The sequence below is a fragment of the Nicrophorus vespilloides genome, unplaced genomic scaffold, assembly GCF_001412225.1.
Source record: "Nicrophorus vespilloides isolate i.1.1-1 unplaced genomic scaffold, Nicve_v1.0, whole genome shotgun sequence".
Taxonomy (NCBI): Eukaryota; Metazoa; Arthropoda; class Insecta; order Coleoptera; family Silphidae; genus Nicrophorus; species Nicrophorus vespilloides.
The window spans coordinates 824,736-837,608 of NW_017100101.1; the positions used below are offsets into that span (position 1 = coordinate 824,736).

Below are 12,873 nucleotides of genomic sequence, written 5' to 3' on the forward strand. Positions count from 1 at the left end.
GAAAATACTGAACATTTCACTGATCATCTACCACCTAAGTTGTTCTAACAACCGTGCGACACGTCCATCTTCTAACAACCTACCATCAGCGACGCCACTCGTTTCTTTATCCTTTCGTAAGATAATCAGACTAACCTTGTACATATCTATGTTTGTTCTTTACCAACAGTTTACAAAATAAGTCTATTCAGGTATATCTTGAAGTATTAGAACTACGTTCATCAAGATATATTTACAATATCATAATAGTAGTCAAAATTATAAGTATTCAATATAGGAAAACGGCGCAATTTATTCATAGTAGTTGTTTCTGAAGTAAATAAACTTTCTAACGTGAAACCATAACGTTTGATAGCGAATATTTTGTGAAACTCGATAAGAAATATACAAATATGTCCTGAATAGTGTTAGTTTGGACGTGCCGCACCACACTTAATGATGATCGTACGTGGGTTGTTGTGTTTAGGTGGTAGGTTTTTCATCGCGCACTTTAATTTTGCACCCGACGGAAGGCCGATTTTACCTGCTGATTTGTGGAACTCTGTGGCGCCGGATTGTACATCTCCGGCGATGCCGGCGAATAGTATTGAGGAGGAAACCGATGGTACCTTCCGTACAGCTTGTACGGAGGATAGCAGATGTCGTGGGCGTAGGCTGGAGCCGGGGGAGGCGCAGAATAATACTGGGGAGAGAAGCCGTACGGGTACGCCGGTGATTGAGGATAGTGACTGAGCCTGTACTGCTGTGGGGGAGGCGGCGGTGGTACAGCCTGCTGATGCTGCTGTTGTTGCTGCTGCTGATGCGAAGATGCTTCCTTTGCCGTCGTCACCGATGTTATTATCACCTAGGCAAAAAAAAAAACAATATTTAAATAACTTCATTAATCATCAATTTTAATGAAACGTGTATTTTACTAAATCAAAGGGAAGATTATTTTACAAAATTTGTTAAAATACATTTCGTTTCAAAATTGCATCTCGCTTTTGAGCACCGATACAATCTTCCATTAGCATTTACGATTTCTCTGGTGAGCGTTTCATCACTTTCTGATTCTCGTTTTGATTTCTGGTGAAAATAAAGCTTTCTCCCTATGGGATGAATCTTGTCATTTTCATATGAATAAAGCAAGACAGGTTTATAATGTAAACAAACAAAAAAAATAGAAATAACAGTTAGATTACTTTGTTAAGATGTCAATAAGGACGGACAGAATGCAGTCAATAGCCCTTTGTATGGTAGTACAAGATCAATTTTGTTTATTATGTATTACTAATTAAGTAATTGTGTAAAGTTAAGACTAGAAAATGCCAATATTTGGATTTCAGTATAAGAAATTTTATAATAGACTTTATAAGAAACTCTATATTTATTAGATCATTGTTTATTACATAGTTTTCACAGATTCCAAAAAACGCTACTTTCTTTAACATGATATTCCGAACAAGATATAAATTAAGTTTATGATATTTGACCATACATAAAATAGGTCTTTGTATTAATGTACGAGCAAATATGCATTATGTTTATTATTATTAGTTAGTCTAGTAAAAATAGTATTTAGATTGACCATATCAGTCAGTGACTTATAAGAACTGAATCATCAACCTGGAAATAGCTCTAATGATAAGGAGTTTTTGACCGAGAAACGGTAACTAATGTGATCCAAATCATCTTGCATCTAACGAAGAATCAACAGTTCTTTGGAGAATAAACAGAACTTTTAACTTTTGTTTTTGCAGTTATTGGGCGACATCTCTGAAAATAGCACAATCGGAACTGTTGTGTGAATAGGAATTGCCATGTGACATTAATCATGCATATTTCTTTGCTTTTCATTCCTTTCCGGATGATTAAAGTGAAACGCAATAGAATGAAAATAGAGTCGTCAATGTGAAGTAATGCCAGTAAACAGAACCAAAGTCATATATACACACACACATTTCGTCCTTGACACGAGCAAATTCGCCAGCAAATTCAACGTAATCGTGACACTTGATAAATCTATATGTTATCGAAGGCAAAAGGTAATGAATCTAGAAACATTTTACACAGACACACATACATATATACACACACACATGAGAAGACTGTGCGAGTGTGTGTGTTTGTAGCAGCAGCGGCGGTGGATACCAGTGGTCTCAAGATTTACTGGCAACGCAATTAGATTCAACCGCAACATAAATATCTTCCACACCAACACAGCAACGCAAACACACACAAACTAGAATCTCTTAACGACAATACGATAACGTAAAAACCGACGGTCACGACCGACTTTTAACAGTTCCTAATGGGGCTAAAATAATTGCGATTTATTCACCATGGAAACAGCATACAATATCGAAGAGAAAGAGTGCGGATCACGTGCAAATGCAATGGGAATCAGAGAGAGAGAGATAGAGAAAAACAGAGAAACGGCGAGGAAGAATCGACGCTTTCAGATAGCGCGAAACGAACGAATGTATCGAATTGCAATACAAAAAAATAGAATGAATATAAAGAAAACGATGAATTCTGTTTGTTTATGCTGCTAATTACGTTTGCGGTGCCCCAAGAGAACATGGAAATAATCCAATTCGAAGCCAACTAATAAAAGTTAGTGTATTTGTTCGCGGTTTGTTTCTAATTTTGAGCTGAAAGAGAAACTAGTTATTTTCAGGAATCCAGTCCAATTAAAAAAAAGCGAAATATACGGGGGGGTTCCACAGGTTTTAACGTTTCCCTTTTTTTAAATTATTAATTGCTGCTCTGGGGATCATTGATACATGCACATGGAAAACGTAAATCAAAAAGAAAAATGGGCACTTCATAAAATATTCATTGGTTTCACCGGTTGGCTTCAAAGTGATCGTTACTTTCAATTAGTATCAAGTAACATCGAATTTCCTTCATCGTATTCGATTATTAAAGTTAAACAACGTGTATCAGGGATAATATTTGAATGGCTGATTTTAATAATATGAGCAAAATACACATGAATTTGTATCGAATGACTCAATTTATATATTGTTAACAAAAGCTGTTCAAAATTATTCACTTTTTGTTGTAATCTGAGAATATATGATAAATTTGTATGGAAAATAGGTTCTGTAAAACCTGTCCAAATGTTTTAATAAACCAAAGATAATTCTTCAAATGTTACGTAAAAACAATCATAAATTCGCCATATTATTCAATTAATTCTTTCTATATCATACACTAGATTTGGTGTTTCTGAGCTAGTTAATTTTAATTTGTAACAGGAAACATGCCTGAAACTGCGATTGAACAGTTTGATGTTCAACAATAGTTTGAAAGATTTAATTAAACCAAAGAGATGATATAGATTTATTGGTCAATTGTTACGTTTACATCTGTCAGTTAACTTTTAATTGGAATGTGTTTTCTCAACCAGAACGTAGCAATTCGCGCGCATATTATTTTCTTAATGAAGCTTTTATTCATAGTTACGAGACGCTACAAGCGCTTCTCATTCATACATCTAAAGAAATCCTCGAGATACCTATCGAAGTAACCTCGTCTCCAAGCGAAATAACCACAAATTAATGCTGCGATATCATCAGAAACGAATAAAAGTTTCAAATTACAAACAGCAAACAAGCGAGAGAGAAACAGCAAAAAAATTATAAAATAAATAAAAATGAAACTGAAACAGCAGGGCAATAAATTAGTTGTTTATGTAATTGCATGGAGAAATATTTGGAAAGTTAGTTGTAGTAATCTCTCCATCCATTTCTACCCTCAGTCAGTCGCGCGCCAGCTCGAACTAATAAAACTTTTTTAATGAAAACAATTCGCATTGCACTTTTCTCTGTAATCTGTTTTCCATTCATTCTGTATTCTGCGAATTTGAAGGATCCAGGATGAAAGACTTACCTCGCTGTCGGATGAATCTCCTGCAGAACTTGGGGGCGGCGGCTGGTGGATCGGGGGTGTCTCCGCGGACGGGGACGATTCCGATAATGGTACTGATTTACCACCGATCGGAGGCTGCGAATGTCCATGTGGTACACTTATCAACGGACCAGCCGGTTGATAATACCCTGCAACAAAAAGAAAATATTATAAATAAATGTTACTAATAACCAATATTTCAGATTACCAACAACCTAAATCTAGAATGTTTTACAAAGATATTGATTTTATCACTCCTCAATAGTTTTATACTCTTTGAAATCTTAAGAGTCAATCTCGAGAGTTTAATATAGTCCTAAAACGTAGTACTTTTTGAAATGCTAAAAATTAATTTGAAAAAATATAGAAAACTTGTTAAAAAATATTCGTATCTACTCTCAATTTCTATCTGTTAATCGATTTAAGTTTCCTATATTATTAATTAGTATATTATTTCTACTTATTTAATTATCATTTGGATCACAATAAAGTGATAATTAATATTGCTAATTTTACGATCTATTAATTAACGCAATTATGAAGCAATGAATAAATACATAAAACTTGATTAAATTGCTAACAAACTGAAAATGTAACAGCTTCCGTTTATATACATATACATATTTTGAATCCCAAGGGAAACAATTTAAATTGCAGCTATAGAAATGTAGGCATAATTTACGACCTTTGTTATTGGCCGTGCGGTAATAAATGCAGTTCAGGAAACTTCGCGAAAGGTATTAAACGTTTCATGGGTCAAGAATTTTTAGCCAGATGCAAAGATTAGAATTGCGAGAAGAATAACAACAACTTCGTCGAACAAAAAGGCGATTCCTCCTCTTCGACGTCTTCAGCCGTATGGGAAATTCGTTTCTCGGGGAATGCAAAGATTATTCACAAGATATAACATAATAATTTAACAAATTCAACGATGATGCTAGTTTAAAAAAAATGGTATGTTAACTATTCAAATCACTCTTCTATAAGATAATTAATCATAATGAAAGACTGTAAATAAACTAATTATTGTAAATATCGATTAGAAAACTTTTCAAGAAGAATATGAATCTATTTGAAAACTTTACAATTAAAGTTGTTGATTGTTCGGATCGGATCGTTGAATGAATCAATTTCCTTTGGTTGTGCAGGTAACGATTACAGTGTTTTGTGTTCTTGTATCCTTCATTTGGTAAAAATAGGAACGTATTGCGAGTGAGAAAAATGAGAAGAGGAGGAGGTCTGATGGTCTAGTGGAGCCGTTATTTAGCTTTAGAGGTGATGTTGGTTGGTGGTGGTAGTATCATCGCGTTTGACCCTGGTAGGCATCCAGGTCGGCGACTTCACCAATCATATGTACCGCTCACTGCTACCGTCTGTACGTACGTAAGCTCTTCGGGGCCGGCGCTAACTCCGCACTCGACCTCAATCAATATTCCATATTCCATTCTACAATCCAATTATATAATTATTACCATTTAGGATATCATATTATACCAAAACCCCTGACGATGATAACGATATTAATGAAGCTTGTTTACTAAAACAACATGTTTACCTCACTAATAGGAACGTGATTTGTATAATGTATGTGTATTTACTAAATATTACCTGTATCTCATGTTGTTTTTTTTTCTCTTTGATTTATTACCATCGGTTAATATATTTGATTGGCAACTATGTGATTGCGTATTTTAATAAGAAGGAAGAAATTTTTGCGAAACTGTTTTTTTTTAATGCATGTATGCGATGTCTGTAATCACACGTCTTGTGTTATGACGATCTGAATCGATAATGGCCTTCATATGAGTCTCATCAACAAACTGGTAGTTCTTGGGTGCTTGCGATGAGATCTTGCTTTTTGGGAAATAATAAATAAAATAAGTCTGAAATACGCGTTGTTCTTGTTCTTACTTTTTTAAATTGGGATAAAAACGAAACTAAATAACTAAATTAAAGCTGGAAGTCCAAGCAATAAGAAAACAATATAGTTTATATGCTTTAACACGTTGACAAAACAAAAGAATGTGCTAAGACCGAATGTGACGCAATCACTTAGTTGCAAACCCAATACAATAGAAAATATTGAAGATACAGAAAATACTCAATAAATATAATACTCCAACTGAATATACGTGTTGTCTGGACTCAATTTTTTTTGGGCAACAAAGCCCAAATAAGTCTTAATAGCTTTGTCCGAAATATTTTGAGAAGGCAGAAGCAACGTTCTTTAGAAACTGTTTAAATCATTTATGTAATCTAATTGCTTTTGGACTTATGAATTTTAGTATTAAGTAGTGTATACATTATTTTATACAACCCTATCAATATTTAATATGCCAATAACAAGGAAAATATATTGGTATAAGTCCAAAAATCTTGTTAGTTTTTATCCTTTTAATATTTTTTTTCAAAGATTTATGTGTAAAAGACATAGAAAATATTTAGTCTTTCTAAATGCAGTAATGGTATATTTTAATTTGAATTAAAAATGTAAGTTTACTAACAAAAAATGTATTTCTGTTGTGTGCGTATTACGATTAGTAATAAATAAATAGTTAATGTGTGTACAGATTAGCAAGAAGGAATTTCCCATGATTATTTGCAGAAGCCGCGCAATGCAGATGCTCCGTGATTATTATGAAAGAAACAGTAAAGACATTGCGTAATGCGGTGGCCGCATACAATCGATTCCATGTGTGGTCATTTTGCGGTCACGTAAAGCGTTATGCAACGATTCCAAAAAAGAAAAAAAAAACAACAACTAATAACGAACTCCGGTTGTGCGTGCACCACAAAATAAGGAACAAGAAAAAAACAATACAAACCAAGTAAATTAAATCTGAGTAAATGATTCGCTAAGAGGATATAAAAGGAGCAAAAAACATAAATAATTACGCGAATTTTCAGTTTATCCAAACGGTCCAAATACCTTTCAGACCGGCACCGTGTAAATTGCACTTTATTGGGGGACGCAATTAAATTTGGCGCGCGCGTGAAATCAGCGCAACACGGTTTCATTTTTCAGCGCTGATAACCGAATTTGTTTGCGTATGACTAGCTTTCAATTCGCGCTCATCGATGAACTGCCAGTAATAATATTGATAATATAATGCCGCGAATATATCCATTGAATTATTGTCGGATGCGGAACGATATTGAATGGTCGTTTAGGTACGAACAAAAAGACCGGGTGCAACCGAATTTTGTAATCTGATTTGCAACGTCAATAAAGAACATTAAAATGTAATTCGCGAATTTTCATAAAACCGCGGAATAACGCACGAGTCTCGTTTACATACAAACATCACGCATATTTTGTGTGTGTATGTAAAATGTGCATATATGTATTTATATAATATTAGTCGTAGCACATACAAATACAACAGGCGAGAACAGTTTACATAAACATGTAAACGCGTGCATTAATTATTTACGTTCGTTAATGCAGATACAAACATGTTTGCATTTGCGTTGGTCGACGTTCTTCCCATACCCACAACACTCGCTCACATCAATTTCCCATCGTATTCACTTTCCGACTGATTTCGGCGCTGACGAGAGAAATAGCCGAAGTATATTTATACGTCATAATAATAACATTAAAGGTTAGGTAATGTGGAATGCATATATGAAACTATCAACAGTAAGACTAATTACCACAGTTTCGTACAAACAGAATCATCAAAATATATTTACGTTACACTGCATTCATTCAACAAATACTATTAGCTTGATTAACTAAATAAACATATTAATTTGTAATTTTCCTAAATAAGTTAAAAAAATAATCAAATTTTAGAGATGAAGTGCATTCCAATACTATTCATTGATTAAAATAATTAACTTATTTTATTTATTATTTTCGTGATTGATTGCTATGAACACTTATTGTAGTATGATTTATTTAAAATAATTAAATATTAAAATTTTCAACATTTATTACAAAAATTGTAATATTTTAACAATGCACGATGAAAATGTATTACGGATTTTATATTCTATGCATAAGCTCATTTTGAGTTTCCAAATATACCTTGAATGAAGCTCTAGTTTTGCAGAGATCCAATAATAAAGGTAAGTACTTAGGTAAAGAATGCGTTCAAAAGTCGAAGACAAAAGGATAATCTCTGCGGTTCAAAGGAAAAAGCGGCGAGAAACGTAGATAATAATGTTTCCCGCATGGTGCAAAAAGGAGCGAAAGAGAGGAGTGAATGAAACAAAGTTTTTTTTTGGAAAAGAACGAGACGCGACTGAATGAATAAAAAAAGGAGAAGAAAAGCAAAGCAAACAAGAGGCAAGCGGAAAAAGTATGAAAGTTAAAGTAGCTGTGTGTAATGGGAAAGAAATAGTCGTCGGTAGTTACTAAGTGGGTAATTTATAAAGCGGCTGTGGGCTAAAACGCGGCCGTTCCTGTTTTTGCCGGGTCTCTTCGCATCTTCTGCTTCTGCTCTTCTTCTTCATCTCCTCCTCACCATCTTTCTCTTCCTCTCATTGTCCTTCTCATCTTCATCATCGTCCAACTCTACTGCTTCTGCTGCTTTTTATTCGTTCATTTAATATTTTACTTACTCCAGTTGACAGCTACAACGTGAAGTATTATGATCTCGCCAAAAAGCAAATGTGAGAAATCCCCTTTGCGTCGCACTTTATCCCCGTGTAATGTACCTCACTACTCCTCCTCCACCATCAGACTCCTCTCTTTTAAAAGGGACAAATTTATCAAAGCCAGCTTTTATACAAATCCGCCGTGCTCCACATTCTCTCCTATTGATTTCGATCTGACTCTTCTTTCTCTTTCTACCTCATGCACACATAGATACAACCCTTCTGACTAACTACAGCCCCTGTTTGCTCCGTATTACAGTCTATACTCAAAAGGATCAAAATTGTTCTACGACTTATCAACGTCATATTTCCTTAAATTTAAAACACCGAGTATATAGAGTTCACTACCCTTTATAACAATACACTTTATAAAATTGAATGCCATCAATAAATAATAATAATTAATAACTAATTGAGATTTCAAATGAAACATGAAAATGCAAAGCAACAGATATTACTCAAACTCATTTTTATAAATAGTTATTCTGCTAATTAATAAAAATACTCGAAAATATTTGTTTTTTATTATTTTAAATACATTTAAGCTGTTTTAGATTGAACCAACCTTATAATTGATTCAAATTAAACAAAATTCACAGGTAATTTAATGACGCTCATCTAAAATTCGTAAAGGAAAAATCTTGTAATTAAGGTACTTTTTGTTTAAAATGAACTAATTTCATTCTTTAGGGAGTGAATTAAAATACGAATAAACTGAAGTTTATGCAGAAGTTCAATGTCTTCTTTTAGAAATTTCAATAATCTGATTATTGCATTTTGTAGAATATTTTACACACTGAAATTTCGTGCATTTCAAATTTTACATTCATGTTCATGTAGATATTTGTAAGATGATTGACGTATATGAATTATCATGAGATAATAACTAATCGTGTCTAAGTTTTGAGTATTAGGAAAATTTTATAAATTGAATCCTTCATACTTATTGAAATGAAATATGAACAAATTAACGTAGCTGCAGAAATAAGAAAGGTGCAAGTGTGCGAAATAGAAAAACAAAAATTAATCGTCTATGCAAATGCGTAGATAAGCCAGAGGTTGGGAATACCAGATAAATGGATGCAAATTAATCGCGCGGTGCGAATTGAAATTTTGCGCACAGCGGAATTAAGTAAACGGTTCGGATGTGGTAAATGAAATTCGCTTCGGTCCGGACGTCGTCTGGGCAGAGTGAGTGTGGGAAAGAGAGAGAGAGGAATAGAGATGATTCGCAGACCGTGGTCTTCTGGCAGAGGGTTTGCTTGCTACGTGCACCTCCTCCTCCACCACCTCATCATTCTATACCATTGCAAAGCGACATGACGTGGTGGCCTGTTCCATGTAAAATGGGTCATGGACTGTGGAAAGGTCGTCCCACTTGCGTCCGTCGAACGTTTTCTTATTTTAACTTCACCATTTTTCGTTTTGCTTCAACATCGATTTCATTACGCACCGCTTCGAAACGTGTTACACATACGCGCCTTCAAATGAACGAAGAACGAGTCGGAAAGAGACAATAAGTGGATAAGAAAAGAAACGCGAGCGAAGGACGTTTGGAGGCGAATCAAGACTTCTTCAACGTCTTTTGTTGTCTTGCTTCGCGTCAAGGATAATATAATACAACTAGTGCACAAGTGGAAGAGCCTACAAGTAATAATGCACTTTTCGACCCTTTTGTACAGCAGGCATATTTTATATAATTTTTTTTACTTACTCGAAGATATTTCTATAGTCAAACTAATGTCACTCATTATCCAAATCCAATATTGGGATTATTTTAATACGTTCCAATTTTCTTTAAATAATTTATATGTATTTAAAGTAAAAGCCTAATATCTGCTTAATTTGGATGCGTCATCTATTGATTCAATCTTGCATTTCTGGTGATTATTCAGTAAAGTATATTGGATTGTATATAGCAACAATTTAACTTTAAACTGATTAAATTTGTATATTAAGTTCGTCTAAATATCAGATGGAAAGCAGTGTTGAAGCTTTAATAAAGGTAAGTTTATAACTCAGCACAGCGGCAGATAAATAGCGTTAAACTTTCAAGCAAACTAATTCGAGCAAGTTTAATGTTTGAGTTTAGATGGCAATGGGTATAATTAGATGCACAATGCAAAGTTGAAACGTAATACTAATATTACCTTTTAAGTCAACAACAAAAGAAATCCTGTACAAAAAAAAGCGGGACTGTTTCATGAAAAAAAAAAACAATGTCTGATATTATTACACGGCACATCGGCAAATCGAGATGTAACACAAGATCAATCCTCGAATCCGGAAATTCGAGATGATTTTATTTGTTGTTCGGACTACAACGGGGATCAATTTAAAGATAGCTTAATGCATTTCGGGAATTGATTTTTCTCTTTCTCGTTTCTGTTTGCTTTAGTCTCCTCGGCCTTCCAGTCACGAGTATTCTACTACATTCTATATATGTCGGCAATGCGGGTTTTCAGTTACAGGTCAATGCGAACGCTCCTCTGGCTTTTGCATTATTATACACCATTGATGTGAAAGAGAGCAGAACGAAAAGTTTGTTTTGTGTCCTGCGTATTATGATTGATCGTTTCTGTAGACCTCGGGTCGCACGATTCGACAATAAAAATATATTAAATTCACAAATAAATCCTTAATAATCGTTTATAATCCGATTGATTATGTATGAGAGGGAAACTATTTGCGTATAATCCATTCAAAGCCCGAAGTTTGGGCGGAATCAATTGCAGATGGCGCCACTGTATAAATAAGTCAATTATTATGTAACCGTGTCACACGATACGCAACGCAAATTGCCGTGAATGATTTACCGTACCGGGAATGCCGCTTGCGGCTGTCACAGGTATTCGTGCAAATTTAACATGTAATTGATGATGCGAGGAGCAAAGTACTTCGAGGGTTACGCAAGTTAACGTCAATGCGTTAACATTGAATTGTATGAAAGAAATTTGGCGTATTTTTCGGACTGTAAATAATAAATTCTTTTGTTGGTAGAGCAACAGGGTAATAATTCTCGATTTTCCTCGAGGGTTCGAATGCGTGTTAATGGTGGGTAGGGGCGGTGTGATTTGCCAGGTTTTATTTGCGGGGGGTCCGCATCTCTTTCTCTCCTACACGAAAAAGCTGTCGACGGGGGGCGGGCGGCAAACCTCCCGTTAATCGATGCGTAATGGGCGAGACCATTGAATCTTTTGGGCACCAAGTGTGAATAGGCAAGTACCCTTTTTGCTCGTACTCGTTTTGCTTCTCTCTTTTTTTAAAGCATCCCCCCGCAGGCGTACACAAAACACATTTGCTGCGCTCACAAAGAGAAAACCTTGAAACAAAATAATGACTGTATTTAACTGGCGTTATAATAGTGTACGGCCGACGGGATAAAATAAACACACCAATTCTACGTTTTAACGCAGATTTTTTTAATGAAAATATAAAGAATGGAATTAAAACTTCATTTTGTATCAAAAACCATATCTGTTAATCAAACATTACAAAACTTATATTACTTTAAAACGACCTAATCAACATGTTTATTACACACTTGATAAAATCTCAACTACAGTACAAAAAAAGCGTAATGATTAATTAATTCATTATACTTTTCAGACAAAGACTTCAGAATCAATTTAATAAATTAATTAATTATTTAATATAATATCTCTTAATCAGGGCAGGTGCGAATTTCCAAATTGAGTGATAAATGTATACAACATAATTTTATGTAATAGAGAAAAGAGGCTGAATGAAGGTTTATTTACGTTTATTTTGATTGATTGATGCCGCACTATGAGAGTCATTGCTGCATTGTTTAAGAAATATATTCTTTTTTGAAAAATGGTGAGATTAATGCATTGTTAAAATTGATTTATAAAACTTTCAAAATATTTATTTATAAAATTATATTATCCATTTATAAATTTTCCTTTTAATGTAGAGCAAAAGTAAATGATTTGTAGAGTATACGCAGCAAATTAATAATGCGAAATTGATGTATCGTTTCTGTTTGCGTACACACGAAATATCATTAGCGTTATTATTGTGAATAACGGCAATCGAAAATCGAACGACCAAAGTAATAATTAGATGAATAACAAACAATGGGATGGAAATGCGAACACACAGCTCTCTATCTCTCTCTTGCTAATCCACAAACACGCACAAATAATATACGTTTCGCAGTGAACCCGATGCCAGTAATTAATTGATTAATTAATAACAAAAAGCGGTCGGTTAGCGGCGAACATCTGATCGAGTGCATTGCGTTTTAATGAGCAAACTCTGTGATTGTGTGCGTTCGATTTACATGTGCTTGTGTATACGTAAATAAATGTGTGCGTGTACATGAGAGCGCGTTTAAACGTCGAACGCAAA

At 34.4% G+C, this 12,873-nt stretch overlaps 1 protein-coding gene across 2 annotated transcripts in view; it reads right to left on the reverse strand.

Annotated features, from left to right (window-relative positions):
- Positions 1-12,873, reverse strand: part of LOC108568055 (bromodomain-containing protein 4) — a 112,466-nt gene that overhangs the window by 3,890 nt on the left and 95,703 nt on the right. For both annotated transcript variants that reach the window (XM_017928935.1, XM_017928934.1), the window contains 2 exons: positions 3,877-4,043; positions 524-844 (listed from right to left, as the gene is read on the reverse strand). In XM_017928935.1, the coding sequence (XP_017784424.1) occupies positions 524-844; positions 3,877-4,043 (488 nt within the window). The remainder of the gene's footprint in view (positions 1-523; positions 845-3,876; positions 4,044-12,873) is intronic.